We start from the raw sequence: 18318 nt of genomic DNA on the forward strand, positions 1-18318 counted from the left end.
GGCCTTCATTATTTTCACTTGGATTACTGCAATAACTTGGTTTCTGGGTACTCAGTCTCTATTTCTAATACTTTGTCTATCCTTGCTCATAAAACCATTTTCTAAAACATAAATTTAATCACCTCACTTCATTTGTTAAAAGTAAATTGGCTAATAGCCAAAACCGGTTTGGCTCAGTGGATAGAGCGTCAGCTTGCGGACTGAAAGGTCCCAGGTTCAATTCTGGTCAAGGGCATGTACTTTGATTGCGGGCACATCCCCAGTAGGGAGCGTATAGGAGGCAGCTGATCGATGTTTCTCTGTTATCGATGTTTCTAACTCCCTATCTCTCTCCCTTCCTGTTAAAAAAAAATAAATAAATAAAATAAAATATTAAAAAAAAAAAAAGTAAATTGGCTATTTAAAAATCCTAAAAAAGTGAAAATAATTAAATGACAGCAAAATAAAAAGCAACTTATTTCTTAACAATATGATTAAAAAATATATGGAAATAACTGGATAGTAAAAGTAATGCTACTCAAAACATTTTGTGTTTTTTTGTTTTAAAGCATAACCATTTCATTCTAAATCAAATCATTTTCACAAGTGAAAATTAGCAACTAGTCAAGATGTGCCACTGTACATGGTGTCTTTTTCTGCCTGTGGCTGGACCTGGTCCTGACCCACACAGGCAGCAGGAGGAGGAGTAGAGACTAAGAACATAGAAAGCACACACAAAAGAAAAGTGCCCTGGCAGGGGGAAAGGTGGTGAGCCCGTGGAGGGTGGTGAGGAGGAGGCTCTCTTTCAGGGCTGGGCCAGCAATCCAAAATCTGCTTTCCTGCCCCAGCTCCTGGCAAAGGATGTGTGGGGACCTATTAGGTTAAAATTAAAAGGTAGGCAGCCAATGTGGCTTTGTTAGTTGGTTCCTAGGATACCTTTCTTGGTAGAGCTTGTCTGGGCTCTCTTCCTTTGATTCCAAGTGTTATAACTTTTTAAATCCTCACCTGTGGATATGTTTTTATTGATTTTAAAGATAGAGAAAGGGTGAGAGGGGGAAGTATTGATGTTAGAGAGAAACATCGATTTGTTGTCTCTCATACACATCTTGACCAGGGATCGAACTTGCAACCTGGGTATATGTTCTAACTGGGAAGCAAATCCAAAACCTTTGGATGTACAGGATGACACTCCAACTGAGCCACCCAGCCAGGTCTCTGGAAATGTTTTAAAAAAGGGTAATAAATCATGCAATAAAAGTTATATTAATTATATAATACTTGATTCAGTGTAGTCAGAGCTATAATGCTTGGCACAGGGTTAATATAGCTCATGCAATAAATATGAATGAATGAATTAGACAAACTATTTCACTATTCCCTCAACATAATCTGTTGTTTAATAAAATGAAGGGTCAGGTGATAATTTTGTAATCATATTTGAGAAAAGAGATTTTAGTAAATTTTAATATTTCTTAAAAAAAAAAAAAAAAAGAAGATACTGAAACAGGAGCCTTACCTTGCAAATACCCTGTCCTTATTTGCTTTTTCTTTGCCATACTGAACTGACTGGACTTCAGTTCTCCCGCTGAAATACATAAATATGCACAATAAAATACTGAAGAGAATTCTAAAATAACACACAACATGATTATATTACAATCTCTTAAGAGACAAGATATTTCTAGCAGGGAAAAGAAAGCAAAGGGAAAAGAAAGCAAAGGATAAGACTTAATGACTGGACTACATTCTAGTTCTAGCTAAATGTATAAAATTTAAGTTCTCTCATTAATCAACACAAATGTGTTCCACAGACACTTCCTTATTTGGGAGTAAATGTGAAAGAAATAATTTTGCATGAGCGGAGTTCCTTCTCTGCTATGCCCTGTAAAAGTACTCCCTCTGGACTGAGATAGGCTTTTGTGTCTCAGCTCATCTAAGCCCTGCCCTTACCCTAGAGGCCTGTGGTTAGGTGGTGTCTCTATTACTACAGGTAATGAAGGACCTGAAACATGGACATCTCGAAGAACAGCTCTTTCCTTAGACAAACTTTTCCTCCTTGTCTACTGGTAATGGTTACAGATAAAAAGACTGGTTATATTGTGGTCAATGAAAGAGCTTGTATACATATATGCATAACCATGGACACAGACAATAGGGTGGTGAAGGCCTGGGGCAGGGGCAGGCTAAGATTGGGGGAGGTGGAGGACCTATGTAATACTTTCAACAATAAAGATTAAAAAAAAAAAAAAAAAAAAAAGACTGGTTACATTCTCACATCCTTTCATGTCCAGACACAAAAAATTCCAGATTTTTGTATATAAAAAGGAACTAAGAACAGAAATATGATTTGGACTTGGGCACTACAGAGGATTTTTCTTAAAGCTGATTTGCCTAGCAAGTACACTGTTTATGTACAGGAGTTGACTCTCCATTGTGATACTCCAATGATTAAAGACCAAATTTGTAAATAAAAACTTGGTTCTCAGAGAATTTGTTACTTGACACATCACATTTAATTGTGAATGTACATAAATGTCTAATTTATCAAATATAAACATTTACATATGCAGATATCTAATACATATAAAAGCAGCCATATGGGTTTCCAAAGCTAAGCAAATAATTTTAAGATCATCTTTCATAGATGAGTATAGCTAAATGTAAATAGAATGGCATGTCTGTTGAAGCTTTAATGGAAACGTTAGAAATGTTACTATGATTTTTAAATTTAGACAAGTTGAAGTTTAAGAAATTATATTTCCTTTAAGAAGAGATTGAACTTGCAACCTTTAAGAAGAAAATATAATTTCTTAAACTTCAACCTGCCTAAATTTAAAGGAGCAGGCCTAAGCCATTAGTCGGATATCCTTAGCACTGCTGTGTTGACGGGAGAGGCTGCCACCACCATCGCTGCTCTTGCCAGCCGTGAGCCTGGCTTCTGGCTGAGTGGAGTGCATTGATCACCAGGGGTTGCTCCTGAATTGAGCGTCTGCCCCGTGGTGGTCAGGGCACATAGCAACCGGTTGTTCTGTTTTGTCGTCAATTTGCATATTATCCTTTTATTATATAGGCCTAGAGGCCCGGTGCATAAAAATTCATGCATTGCAGTGGAGGGTGGGGGGGAGGTCCCTCAGCCCTGGTGATCAGGCGAAGGTGATGCCCCATCACTCCTGCTGCTGACACTGCCGGCAGCACAAGCCTCAGCCGGCCATGGTTACCTAACCCTCGGGCAGCCGTAGGGAGCTAGGCAGCTGCAATCTGAGGCTTGCCTGCACTTCGGGCCGGCCCTGGGCGCCTGGGGGCTGAGGGGAACTCCAAAGGCAGGTGCGTGGGGTAGGCCCAGCCTTTCTGCACGCCTGCCACCCCGGTATGGCTAAGGGGACTGGGCGTCGCCATCTCGTGGCTGTGGGTACCACCATCTTTGAGGGTGTGACAATCAATTAGCATATTTCCTCTTCAATGGCTGTGGGCACTACTGTCTTTGAGGGGGGCAGTCAATTAGCATATTCCCATCATTGGCTGAGGGTGCCACCATCTTTGCCACAGGGTGAGGGTCAATAGCATATTCCCTCTTTATTAGATAGGATACTTAGTTTAGTTTTATATTTAAAGTTCTTAGTTTTTTGCCAGATACTCCTTGATTTATTTTAATTATTTATAGAATTTTATTGATTTTAGAGAGAGAGGAAAGGAAAGAGGGAGGGAAGCAAAGAAGGGAGGAAGAGAGGTATGGAGAAAAACATCAATTTACTATTCCATTTATTTATATATTCATTGGTTGATTTTGGTATATAGGCTGACCAGGGATTGAACCCACAACCTTGGCATATTGGGATAACACTTTAACCAACTTATCCAGCCAGGGCCAGTTCATGAGCTATTTTCTGCTAATCTTCACCCGAGGATAAATTTTTCCATTGATTTTTTTTAGAGAGAGTGAGGAGATAGAAAAATCAATGTGAGAGAGACACATTGATTGATTGCCTCCTGCATGTGTCACTACCACAGTGGGATGGAACCTGCAATTGAGGTAAGAGCCCTTGACTGGAAAGTGAACCTGAAGGCTGGAGCTCTATCCACCGAGTCAAACCAGCTAGGGTTCATGAGCTATTTTAATTTACCTCTTGAATAGCTCAATTTTACTATTAAGTGTATTTTCAAAGTGTGTGTGTGTGTATATATATATACACACACACACACTTTGAAAATACACTTAATAGTAAAATATATCTATATATTTTTTAATAGATATTTATTGTTCATATTATTACAAATGTTTCTCCCCCTCCCCCCCATTGCTCTCCTCCACCAGGTTCCCACCCCACCCTCTGCCCTTTCCCCACCCCCCATTGTCCCCATCCATAGGTGCACAGTTTATGTTCAGTCTCTTCCCACATCCCCCTTTCCCCTTTCCCCCAAGAATCGTCAGTTCACTCCCCTTCCATACCTCTGATTCTATTGTATTCAACAGTTAATATTGTTCATCAGTTTTTTTTAATTTCCTTGGTTTTTAGACTCACTTGTTGATAGTTACGTATTTGTTGTTCATAATTTTTATCTTTATTTACTTTCTCTTCCGAAAGAACCCCCTTCAGCAATTCATATAATTCTGGTTTGGTGGTGATGAACTCCTTTAGCTTTTTTTTTATTAGTGAAGCTCTTTATCTGGCCTTCGATTCTGAGTGATAGCTTTGCTGGATAGATTATCTTTGGCTGTAGGTTCTTACTATTCATCACCTTGAATATTTCTTGCCATTCCCGTCTGGCCTGCATGGTTTCTGTTGAGAAATCAGCTGACAATCGTATGGGTGCTCCTTTATAGGTAACTACCTGCTTTTCTCTTGCTGCTTTTAATATTCTCTTTGTCTTTTGCTCTTGGAATTTTAATTATGATGTGTCTTGGTGTGGTCTTCTTTGGATTCCTTTTGTTTGGAGTTCTGTGCGCTTCCTGGACTTGTAAGTCTAATTCTTTCACCAGGTGGGGGAAGTTTACTGTCACTATTTCTTTCAGTATGTTTTCAGTATCTTGCTCTCTCTCATTTTCTGGGACCCCCATAATTCTGATGTTGGTTCGCTTGAAGTTGTCCCAGAGGTTTCTTACACTATCTTCAATTTTCTGGATTCTCTTATCTTCTTGCTTCTGTGGAGGAGTATCCTCTGGCTCTTTATGTTCCAAATCTTTGACTTGATTCTTGCGGTCTTCCATTCTGTTTTTAGGACTCTGTATAATATTTTTTATTTCGGACAATGTATTCTTCGTTTCTTGTTGATCCTTATTATTTCTAGTTGATCCTTTTTCATATCCTCATAGGTCTTATTTATTTTATCGGCCTTTTCTAGGAGATTCTTGAACAACCTTATAAGTGTGGTTATGAACTCTATATCCATTTGCTTCTTGTCCTCCATTTCTTTCATTTGTGATCTATTTCTTTGTCTTGGCATTTTTGCTGCTTCCCTGATGGGGCGGAGTTTCAGGGTGGAGCCTACAGGCTTCCGTCAGCCATGCCCTATGCGGTTCCTGAGTCTCAGTAATCCCCTGGGTCCTTTGGTACTCGCTGCAAGCACCTCTGGGAGAAAGGTGCCCTCGATTTTCGCCTGCTACCGAACAGTGTAGGCTTTCCCCCAATGAGCCCGGAACTGGGGTTCAGTTCAGCTGGAAGTGGAGTTGGAAGTGGCGTTCAGAACAGTCTGGAGCCCCTGTCTCCTTCCCGCCAGGGCAATCCCATGGCACAGCCAACAGTCCCTTCTCTGCTCGCAATGTGCGCACCTCTGGGACCTCCTTTCGCCGCTCCCCCGGGGTTCCGCCTTACAGCCCAGCTCCCTCTGTTTGAGCCTGGGTCCCTGGGGTCTGGCCTAGAAGTGGGGTTCTGAGGAGTCGGAACTGGGGCCCAGCACAGTCCGGAGCCTTTGTCTCCTTCCCACCAGGGCAATCTGGCAGCAGAGTCAATAGTCCATCCTCTGCACAGAATGTGCGTGCCTCCGGGACTGCCTCTCCACGCGCGCTGCGTGTCTCCGTACCTTAGGTTTTTACAGCTCCTCCGCTCTTCCTTCTGGTTTTTTCCTTGTAGAATCTCGTTGTAGAATTTCCAGTCAGTCGACTTTCCTGTAGTTCTGGGTAATGTCCATTTTATATTTTAGTTGTATTTTGTTGTGTGCGGCTGCGGCTACGTGTTTACCTGTGCAGCCATCTTGGATTCTCTGTTCAAAGTATATTTTTATTGATTGCATAGAGGAAGGGACAGGAAGAGATAGAAACATCAATGATGAGAGAGAATCATTGATTGGCTGCCTCCTGCAAGACCCCTACTGGGGAGACGCCCAAACAGGGACATTCAATCACTGAGCCATGCCGGCTGGCACCATTAAACATTTTTCAAAAATGGATTCAGAAATGTTATATTCTGTAAGGATTTTTATTTTTGTTAATGTCTAAATTTCAATGGTAACCTTACTAAGTAAAGTATTTTTTTGGTTATGTTTTCCCTTTCAGACATGGTAGATAAGCCTGAAAAAAATTTTCTGCATGCCCCCCCATTGAGGATCAAGCCTGCAACTGGACATATGCCCTGAGTGGAAATTAAGCCTGTGACACTTGGTGCAAAGGATAATGCTCAACAACTGAGACATACTAGCCAGGGCTGGATAAAAGCTTTGTCGCTCAAGATTTAAAAACTAGAGGCCCGGTGCATTAAATTTGGGAATGGGTGGGGTGTGTGTCCCTCAACACAGCCTGCAACCTCTCCAATCTGGGACATCCCCCTCACAATACAGTCCCGCTGGCTCCCAACTGCTCGCCTGCCTGCTTTCCTGATTGCCCCTAACCACTTCTGTCTGCCCCTTAACCACTCCCCTGCCAGCCTGATTAATGCCTAACTGCTCCTCTACCAGCCTGATTGCCCCTAACTGCCCTTCCCTGCAGGCCTGGTCACCCCTAATTGCTCTCTCCTGCAGGCCTGGTCCCTCCCTACTGCCCTCCCCTGCTGGCCATCTTGTGGCTGCCATCCTGTGTCCACATGGGGGTGCCATCTTGTGTGTTGGAGTGATGGTCAATTTGCATATTACTTTTATTAGATAGGATATTTAATTCAAACTGATAAACTCTAGTGAGAATATTCAGAAAGAAAAGAGAAGAAAAATAGTATCAATATCAAGAATGACAGAAATGGCATTCTTACAGATTCTAGAGATATAAAGATAACAGGAAAATATTATAAATTTTATATAAAAAATTCAACAACTTAGATGAAATAGATAAATTTCTTGAAAAACACCTACTAATGCTTGTTCAGGAAAAGAAATCCTGAATTGCTGTATAGCTAATAAAGAATTTTCATGTGTAGTTAAAAAGTTTCCTGTAAATAAAACTTCTGCCCTACATGGATTAATTGGTATATTCTATTAAACATTTCAAAAGAAAATAATACCATTACCACAGAAAGTCTTCTAGAAAGTTGAAAATGAGGAAATATTAGTACCTCCCAACTTATTTCCCCCGCAACTCATTTAATGAGGTCAAAAACCTAACACCAAAACCTGACAATGACATTATTAGAAAACTACAAAATAATATCCTTCATGAACATGAATGCAAAAATTCTAAATGAAACTTTAGCAAAGTGAATAAAATAAAAAAAGGGTAAAAGATGATGACAAAGTAAGGTTTATCAGTGGAAAGCAGGGAAAGTTTAAGACATGAAAAATCAATGTCACTCATCACATAAAGAAACTTAAAAAAAAAAAAAAAAAAAAAAAGGCCTTGCTTCTAAAAGAAAAAAATAACAAAGCGAAAAAGAAAAGAAAAGAAAAGAAAAGAAAAAAACTAAAAAGAGAGGGGGAAAAAAAACTAAGTTGGAGGACTAATACTACTGATTTTAAAACTTATTAGATATAAGACCAAAAACAATACTATAAAAATCTGAATTATTGATTTTCAACCAAGGTGCAAAAGCCAAGTCAATGAAAAATGGACAATCTTTTCAATAAATTGTGCTGGGACAACTGGATGTCCATATGCAATAACAAAAACAAACAAAACCCTAACAAAATCAATCCATACTTCCCACCATATACAAAAATTATTTCAAATGAATCACAGACCTAAATGTTAAGAGCTAAAACTACAAAACACATAGAAGAAAACAGGAATGAATCTTAGTGACCTGGGGTTAGGCAAAGATTTCTTATATATGAAACAGAAAGAAAAATCCATAAAAGAAAAATTGGCAATTTGTACTTCATAAAATTATGTTTTTCAGAAGACACTAGTAAAATGAAAAGATAACAATGAATGTTGGTGAGAATATACTGATTGGAAATCTCATACATTGCTGGTGGGTACATATAATGGTACAAACTCCTTTAAAAAAATGACTGGCAGATTTTTCAAAGTTAAATATTTACCACATGATCTGGGCATTCCACTCTTAAGTATTTAATCAAGAGCAATTAAAGCAAACATTTCACATGAATGTTCACAGTAGCTTTATTAATAGCCCAAACTTGGAAACAACCCAAATGGGGAAACAAACCATTATATATTATAATCAAGTGAATGGATAAAAAATTACAGTATATCTATACAATGGAATACTACTCTACAATAAAAAGAAATGAGCCATCAATACATGTAACAACACAGATACATTTTAGAATATCTATGCTTAGTAAAAGAAGCCAGACTAAAATACAAACATGCAATATACATGCTTAAACTGATATAAAACCTTAAAAAAAAACTATTTACATATATTTACATATAAAATACATGGCTGGTTTCATGGGGATATAAAAGAGTGGGAGAAAGGAATTACAAGAGGGTTTGGGGAAACATTTTGGGTAGATATGCTAGTGATCTTGAGTGGTGATGGATTAATGGATATGTATCTCCAAATATCAATTTTAAAACTTTAAATATAGTAGCTTACTGTATATCAATTACATTTTAAGAAAGCTGTTTAGAAATTCAAAACCTGCTAGTAATAGGCCCATATTCCCCCAAAGGCAGTAATAGGCTGCAAGGCAGGTGTTGCTCTTCTCCCCACCAATATTTTATTTTTTTAAACTAATTTCTTTAGCTTCTTCATTAAAAAATAATAATAATCAATATTCATATAGAAATTTCATTCTGTTTCAGTGATGATTTATCTCCAAACTGTTTAAACTCTCTTTTGTATTTGTAGTCATTATGATTAGATTTTATTTGCTGTGGTATAGTTTGGGTAAACTCCTTGATTTTTTTCTCATCCAAGACTTGTTTGAATTATAATAGTGTAATAAATAAGGCTGTTTATTACAATCTATTCATTTCTTTGCTGCTAAGCAAAATGGTGTGTGCTTTATTTATATTTATAAAGGCCCATGCACAAAATCCGTGCAAGAGTAGGCCTTCCTTCCCACAGCTGCTAGCAGAGGCTCCCCTCTGGTGCCCGGGACCTGGACTTCCCTCGCGGCCCTGGCTTTGTGTGGAAAGTTGTCCAGTCTAATTAGCATTTTATGCTTTTATTATTATAGATTGTCTTTTCAAGGACAGAGGAAGATTAAAGAAAGTATAGTCCTTGTACAGTAACTCTGGGGGTTGCTTAATTAGGAATGAAGTTTATTGAGACCATTATGGTTAGTACTGTTCTTTCATTAGAGATTTCTTTTGTCATTGCTGAGGAATAGTACCAATATATAATGTTTAGTAAAATTTTCCTTGACCTTCACCTTTGATCTAACACTCACACTCTCTATTTACCTTTGAATTTGCAAGTACCACTGCCTTAGTTTGTCCAATATTGCTTTTAGGAAGGTGAGCTAGGAGTTAAACATGACACCAAGCTACTAAAAATCTGCTGTGCCTGAAAAAATAAAAAGTTAAAAAATAAATAAATAAATATATATATATATATATATATATATATATATATATATATATATATATATATATATAAAATTGATTTTTTACAGAGAAGAAGGGAGAGAGATAGAGAGCTAGAAACATCGACCAGCTGCCTCTTGCACACCCCCTACCGAGAATGTGCCCGCAACCAATGTACATGCCCTTGACCGGAATTGAACCAGGGACCTTTCAGTCCGCAGACCGACGTTCTACCACTGAGCCAAACCGGTTTTGGCAAAGGTTTTTTTTTTTTTTTTTTAATTGATTTTAAAGAGGGAAAAAGAGAGAAAAACATTGGTCAGTTGCCTCCCACACCACCTCCTATTGGGCATCGAGCCTGCAACCCAGGCAGGTGCCCTGACCTTTTGGAGCATGAACGATATTAAAATTTTCCCAATTCTGTTTGTGTTGCTACTGAATCTTTTGCGGGAGGGGAAGGCATGCATTTTAAATAAAATAACCTATCAGAGGCCTTATGCTGTTATTTTTTTCTAATCAGCTATCCCCCAAAGATTGTTGCCTTCAGGAAAAAAATAAAAGCCATCAGAAATAAAAAATACAACAATATTAGGAAAAGGACGTAGGGCTACTTTTCAGTTATTAAATCTGATTTTGTATAACAGCTGTTTTGAACTCTGTACAATAAAGGGTTTGAGAACTCAGACACAAAATAAGCCACGTATTAGTAAGCTTATGCAGAAAACAGCTTACAAATACATGGTGTCTTGGAACAAAGAAATTTTCTTGTAAATGTTTAATAAAAACATAATAGAAATTATAACAGTTCTAGAATATAAATAATTAAATATCATTGATTTACTATAGGAACTAATGAAATGAAATAAAGTCAAAGAAACAGGTTTTTCAAAAGAACCTATAGAACTTTTTGTTGATATAGTCATGGAGATTTTGATTCATAGGTATGTATAAGTAACAACAATTCTATGGTTCAATAAACTATACCCTTAATTTAAAAGGGAGGAAAAATTTAGCAACGCAGCATTAATGCAAAAGCAATACTTACCAGTACCGGAATTTTGAACCTAATGTAAAATAATGTGCAAAAAAATTCTTTTGAGGTGGAAGTGGTCTGTCCAAACGGAAGAATGTGTGATGTTCTACACATGCTTTCCACAAATTTTTGCATGCTCTATAGTTCATCATATTAAATCCCAATAAGGTTTCTCTGGATTCATGCTGTAATAAATAAATAAATAAATAAAAAGTAGAAAATATCAGGAATATATCAAGATTTTATGGTCCATTTACCTTTTATAGATAAACTAGAAGCCTGGTACAGAAAATTCGTGCACAGGGGGGTGGAGTGGGTCTCCTCAGCCCAGCCTGCTCCCTCTACAACCCAGGACCCCTGGAGGGATGTCTGATTGCCTGTTTAGGCCCAATCCCTGGTATTGGGCCTAAACTGGCAGTTGGACATCCCCCTCACAATCCTGGACCACTGGCTCCTTATAGCTCACCTGCCTGCCTGCCTGGTCACACCTAACTGCCTCCCCCCCACCCCACCGGCCTGATCACCCCTCATTGCTTCTGTGTGCCAGCCTGATTGCCCCTAACTGCCCCCTACTGCCAGCCAGGTCACCCCCAACTGCCCCCCCTGCCGGCCTGGTGTCCCCAAACTGCCCCCCCTCCAAACCTGGTTGCCCCCAATTGCTCCCTTGCTGGCCTGGTTGCCCCTCACAGCCCACCCTGCTGGCCTGCTGTTCAGTCGTTTGGTTGTCCCTCACTAACCCCCCTGCCAACCTGGTTGCCCCACACGGCCCGCTTGTTCAGTTGTTTGGTCATCTCTCAATAACCCCATTGCCAGCCTGGTCATAGGCAGCCATTTTGTGAGGGTGTGATGGTCAATTTGCATATTACCTCTCTATTATATAGGATATATGCCTTCCTACCAGCAGTGTGGTCCCACATACTCACCACTGACTTATCAATCTTTTCATTACTATTCTGGTGGATATGAAGAAGTATCCCATTTTTGTTATTTGTACTTCCCTGATGATTAGTGAGGTTCAACATCTTTTCATGTTACTGGCCATGCGGATATCCTAATTTCTGCAGTGTCTGTTCAATCCACTAATATGTTTTTAGATTAGATTGAATATACAACCCAGGATGAAGTGTGTGTGTGCATTACATACGTATTCTGTGATACTTCACTCTCTTAATGATGTCTTTTGATGAATACAGTTATTAATTTTAACATAGTTCAAGTTATTGAATTTTTCTTTTCAGATAGTTTTGTTTTCTGTCCTGTTAAAGAACTCTTTGCCCATTAAAAGGTCATAAAGATATTTTTTCATAACAAAAATACAGAAACATGCCCAGATATAAATATTAAATTACTGTTAGAAGATAATATGCTTACAATATCACTTCTAGAAGGTCAAAGAAATCTTAATTATGCTTAAGGGGTGCTTTGCATGAACTACATAGTTACATATTGTACCACATACCACATATAATGAAAAATGACAGAGAATGTCTCAGAATATGACTGCAGTAATTGTTCTGTGCTTCCTCCTTTGACACTGAACTTCAAAAAGTATACATGTGATTCTGGCATTCTTCTAATTGTATTTGAAATGTAACAAACTTTCCCACACATATTGTAAACAATAGATATGCTAACCACAATATTGAGAAATAAGTAGATTTCTATAAAGTTTGGGTATTTAAAAATAAAGAGATATTTCAGAGAGAAAACATTAAAAGGCACCATTCTGCAGAGTATGTCTGTCTTTAATCAATTGTTAGCTGACTTTTTGTTACTGATATTACCTGAAGCTAAACACATTCCTAATGATACATTATCTGAGGCAATGGTTGTAAGAATTAATTGATATGATAATGATTGGTATATTACCAGGCACACAGTAAATGTTAGATACTAAAAGTACTGTTATGATGAGTAATAACAATAGTACTGTAAGAGGAAGCAAGTTAGAAAAGTTGACTTATTTACTGTCTTCTACCTATATAAGGTAAAATATTTGTTTGTTCTCCAGTTACCAAATAAGACATCATATTTTATTCCTCTAAACATTTACTGAAACATGTAAAAAATGCTCATAAGTAGCATTAATAATAATAGCTACAATCTGGAAATGACAAAACTGTTCACTAACGTAAGAATAAATAACTATTTATGGTATATTCATTCTATAGAATAGCATACAGCAATAGAGCAAACTCCTGTTATGTCCAAAAACATGGGTGGACTTCATAATGTTAAGAGAAAAAAAGCAGACAAAAAGAGAGCATTCTATGGAATTTCTTTGAAGTTCAAAAATAAACAAACTAATCCCTGGTGATACAAATGAGAGTAATGTTTGCATTTTGGAGGAGTTAAGGACTGCAAGTGGGCATCACCTCCATTAGCAATAATACCAGTTTCTGGAGTGGTAGTAATGTTCTACATATTAACATTATATATCATATATTTATTAAGCACTATACTTAATATCTGTATATTATTCTATTTCACTATAACTCTGTTGAAAAAACTTTATTTCGTGAGCATAAATGATGAATTATAGTGACTTTGTAGATCACTATCTTCTGATAAAATGCAGCTTATTCAAATACAATTTTAAGATCTTGAATATATTTTACACATACACAACAATCTGAAACCTGCATTAATTTGTCAAGATTTCTGAGAAATAATATACGTCAAAGAATAAGATTCGTCTAATTTGATAAAATAAAAATAAAAAAACTACAAGATGAAATTCTTTCCAACACTACTTTCCATGATAATACAATGTGTTGTATTTAATATATAAAAAGGCACTGCCACAACAAAAAAGGGAGAAATGAACTATATGTTCATGAACAAGAAATAAAACTAAACACTCAAGTTCCCTAAAGTAAAATGAGCTTATATATGAAAGGAACTACTATAGATTTAGTAGTAAAAAGAAAAAGAAACATAAAATACTCATTTACTGCCCTCATGAATGGACTGTGGGGACTGATAATAAACATCATGACTGAGGTCAGTTTTTAAGCTTAAAAGATAGCAGAATGGATAACTAGAAAAACTTTAAATCATAACCATAGAAACACTGGGAAAATAAAACATCTTGTCATAAATAGTCAAATAAGTCAGAAAGTAGTTATCCATCTATACTATAAAAGGGTAATATGCTAATTAGACCAGGTCAACCGGCCATCTTCCAGATGTCTAACTTCCTTCTGGACAAAGCCACGGTGGTGGCAGCCAAGGCAGAGGCAATTAGGGGCAATCAGGCTGTCAGGGGGATTCAGGCTGTCAGGGGAGAGCAGTTAGGGGCGATCAGGCCATCAGTGAAGCAAGCAGTTAGGGGTGTGATCAGGCCAGCAGGGGAGGGCAGTGTGGGGTGATCAAACTGGCAGGGGAGGGCAGTTGGGGACGATCAGGCTGATAGGGGAGGGCAATTGAGGGTAATCAGGCAGGCATTGGCTCATAACCACCTGATCCCTGGGATTGGGCCTAAACTGGCAGTCGGATATCCCCCAAGGGGTCCCAGATTGAAGAGGGTACCGGCAGGGCTGAGGGACCCCCCCCGTCAGGTGCACAAATTTCATGCACCGGGTCTCCAGTAGTATTAATAACACTTTCACTAGCACTAAAAGTTGTCATGAATGACCTATCATTTCTTAAGATTTCTTTATATTGATAATTATTAGACCAATACTCACCAACTCTTTTCTAAGTTGAATAAAAAACTGTTTGCACTTAAACGAAATTTTTACAATCTTCAACCTAGATAAAAAGAAACAGAACTTAAGTATTTAAAATACTGATTAAAGACATAAATATTAGCAAATTAAGAAAACAATTATTTTAAAAGATTGATAAAATTTATAAACCTCTAGCCAAACTAAGAAAAAAGAGAATACAACACAAGTATTAATATCAGAAGTGAAGAGTAGACATTACTATAAATAACACTGATATTAAAAGCATAATAAAAATACTATAAACAAGTCTAGATCCACAAATTTGATAATTTCAATGAAAATGAACCAATTTTTTGAAAGACACAATCTGCTAAAATTAATAAAGGAAGAAATACTTGGCCTAAATGGACCTATACGGTAGTCCTCCTTCATTTGCAGGCTATAAACTTCAATACCCAGTGAATACCTGAAAATGCATATAATATTGAACCCTACCTCTGAATGTTTTCCCCCCCTATACATACTTTTTCATCTAAAGGAAGCAATTTATGGCTTCTTTAAAAAAATAAAAAATAAAATAAATATATATATATATACACACACACACACATACATACATATATATTTTATTGAATTTTTACAGAGAGGAAGGGAGAGGGATAGTGAGTAAGAAACATCGATGAGAAAGATCAACCAGCTGCCTCCTGCTCTCCCCCCCACCCCCGGGGGATGTGCCTGCAGCCAATGTACATGCCCTTGACTGGAATAGAACCTGGGACCCCTCAGTCCGCAGACCAACGCTCTATCCACTGAACCAAACCGGTTTCGGCAACTTATGGCTTCTTTTTGGCATATCCAAGTTGTCAGCATCACTAAGTTCTGCACTTTGGGCCATTGGTAAGTAAAATAAGGGTTACTTGGACATAAATACTAAGATCTGATAACCGAGAGGGATACTAGGTGACTGATGGGCAGGTATCGAATATGCTGAAAAAAGGATGAGTCACCCCTGGCTGGATGGAGCTGGACAATTCAAGATTCCATCACCCTACTCAGAACAGCATACAATTTAAAATTTAGGAATTATTTATTTCTGGAATTTTTCATTTAACATTTTCAGTCCATGGATAACTGAAATTGTGGAAAGCAAACTGCAGATAAGAGGAGATTACTGTAGATATTAGATATTAAAGGGATTTTTAAAAAGTCACCAGGCCCACATGTATTCACTAGTGAAGTATACAAAAAATTTAAATATTATACCAATTCTTTTCAATCCCTTTCAGAGTATAGAATCAGAGGTAACATTTCCAAAGCCATTTTATGAGGTCAGAATTATCCTAATACCAAAACTAGAAAAAGACCTTACAAGAAAACTATAAAACAGCATCTCTCATAACCATAAATTTAAAAAAATCCTAAATAAAATATTATCATATGAAATAACAATTCCAGGTGGGATTTATCCCAGAAATGCAAGCCTTTTGAAAATCAATTAATATAAACAAATACTTCAAAAGACTAAAAGAGAAAAAAAATTACATGATCACATCAATACATTCAGAATAAGCATCTGACAAAATCCAATGCCTAGTCATGATTAAAAACCCTCAGTAAAGTAGGAATAGAGGAAAACTTTCTCAACTTCATATTTTCTAACTTGCAGCTAACATACTTAATGGTGTGAAATTAGTGTTCTATCTAAGATCAGGTAAAATGTAGGGATGTCCCCTTTAACCACTCCTCTTCATTAAGGCAAAAAAAGGAAACAAAAGATACACTGTTTGAAAAGGATCACATAAAACTATCTTTGTTTACAGATGACATAATTGTCTATGTAGAACATCCAAAAGAATCAAACAAAAAATCTCCTGGAACTAATAATTGATGATAGTAAAGTTGTAGGGTACACAGTTAATATACAAAAGTTCACTGCTTTCCTGTACAGCCACAATAACCAAGTAAAATTTGAAATTAAAAACATTAATACCATGTACATTAGCACCCCCCAAAATGAAATACTTAAGTATAAATCTAAAAAATATGCTCTAGGACTATATGAAGAAAATTATAAAACTCCAATGAGCCAAAATGACAAAGATATAAATAAATGCAAAGAAATTCCAAGTTCCAATCAGTATTGTTTGCCAAAGATGTCAATTCTGTCCACTTTGATCTATAGATTCAATGCAATCCCAATAAAAATCCCATGAAGTTATTTGTGAATACTGACAAATTGATTCTAAAGTTTATATGGAGAGGCGAAAAATCCAGAATAGCCAACATGTATTAAAGCAGTGGTCAGCAAATTCATTAGTCAACAGAGCCAAATATCAACAGTACAACGATTGAAATTTTGAGAGCCAAATTTTTTAAACTTAAACTTCTTCTAATGCCACTTCTTCAAACTAGACTCGCCCAGGCCGTGGTATTTTGTGGAAGAGCCACACTCAAGGGGCCAAAGAGCCACATGTGGCTCGCAAGCCTCAGTTTGCCAACCACAGTATAGAAAAACAACGAAGTTGGAGGAGTGATGCTACCTGAGTTAAAATCTTACTATAAAGCTATAGCAATCAAAATAGTATAGTATTTGTGAAAGAATAGACAAAACAGATCAATGTTATAGAATACAGAACTCAGAAACAGACCTCCATAAACAAAGTCAAATAATCTTTGAGAAAGGGCAAAGGCAATACAATGAAGCAAATGAATCTGGAACAACTGGACATCCACATGCAAAAACAAAGTAAATTTAGACAAAGGCCTTATAATCTTCACAAAAATTATTGGGTCGGCAACTAAGTAATTGCTGGTTTCACACATATATGGCTTCAGTTGAATTTTTAGGTTTGCAGACGTAGTACAAATGTAAAACACATTTTGTTATTTGATAGTTGGCTATTCAGCTGTTAATCAGTAAAAAAAGTTTTTTTATCTGTTTTGTAGTTTTCGTTTGGCGTTCGTTAAAAAATGGAAAATCAAAAGGAACATTTTCGTCATATTTTGCTTTTTTATTTCCTCAAAGGGAAAAACGCATCGCAAGCTCATAAAAAGTTATGTGCTATTTATGGTGACGAAGCCTTAAAAGAACGGCAGTGTCAAAATTGGTTTGCCAAATTTCGTTCTGGTGATTTTTCACTCAAAGATGAAAAACGCTCTGGTCGTCCAGTTGAAGTTGATGACGCCCTAATCAAAGCAATAATCAATTCGGACTGTCACAGTACAACACGTGAGATTGCAGAGAAGCTTCATGTATCACATACATGCATTGAAAATCACTTAAAACAACTTGGCTATGTTTTAAAACTCGGTACATGGGTTCCTCACGAACTGAAAGAATCACAGTTAACGCAACACATTAGCAGCTGCGATTTGCTAAAGAAACGTAATGAAAATGATCCATTTTTAAAACGACTGATAACTGGCGATGAAAAATGGGTTGTTTACAACAATATCAAGCGGAAAAGATCGTGGAGCAGGCCAGGTGAACCAACTCAAACAACATCAAAAGCTGATATTCATCAAAAGAAGGTTTTGTTATCAGTTTGGTGGGATTACAAAGGAATTGTCTACTTTGAACTCTTACCACCCAACCGAACGGTCAATTCTGATGTCTACATTGAACAACTAACGAAATTAAACAATGCAGTTGAAGAAAAGCGGCCCGAATTGACAAATCGAAAAGGTGTTGTATTCCATCATGACAATGCAAGGCCACACACATCTTTGGTCACTCGGCAAAAATTAATGGAGCTTGGTTGGGATGTTTTGCCACA

General features: G+C 37.3%; 1 protein-coding gene across 5 annotated transcripts in view; it reads right to left on the reverse strand.

Annotated features, from left to right (window-relative positions):
* Positions 1–18318, reverse strand: part of PTPN4 (protein tyrosine phosphatase non-receptor type 4) — a 175468-nt gene that overhangs the window by 72771 nt on the left and 84379 nt on the right. For all 5 annotated transcript variants that reach the window (XM_084892217.1, XM_084892214.1, XM_084892216.1 and 2 more), the window contains 3 exons: positions 14561–14624; positions 10884–11056; positions 1496–1564 (listed from right to left, as the gene is read on the reverse strand). In XM_084892217.1, coding sequence (XP_084748343.1) covers positions 1496–1564; positions 10884–11056; positions 14561–14624 — 306 coding nt within the window. The remainder of the gene's footprint in view (positions 1–1495; positions 1565–10883; positions 11057–14560; positions 14625–18318) is intronic.

The sequence above is a fragment of the Pipistrellus hanaki genome (genome assembly GCF_964339955.1).
Source record: "Pipistrellus hanaki genome assembly, chromosome: 8".
Classification (NCBI taxonomy): domain Eukaryota; kingdom Metazoa; phylum Chordata; class Mammalia; order Chiroptera; family Vespertilionidae; genus Pipistrellus; species Pipistrellus hanaki.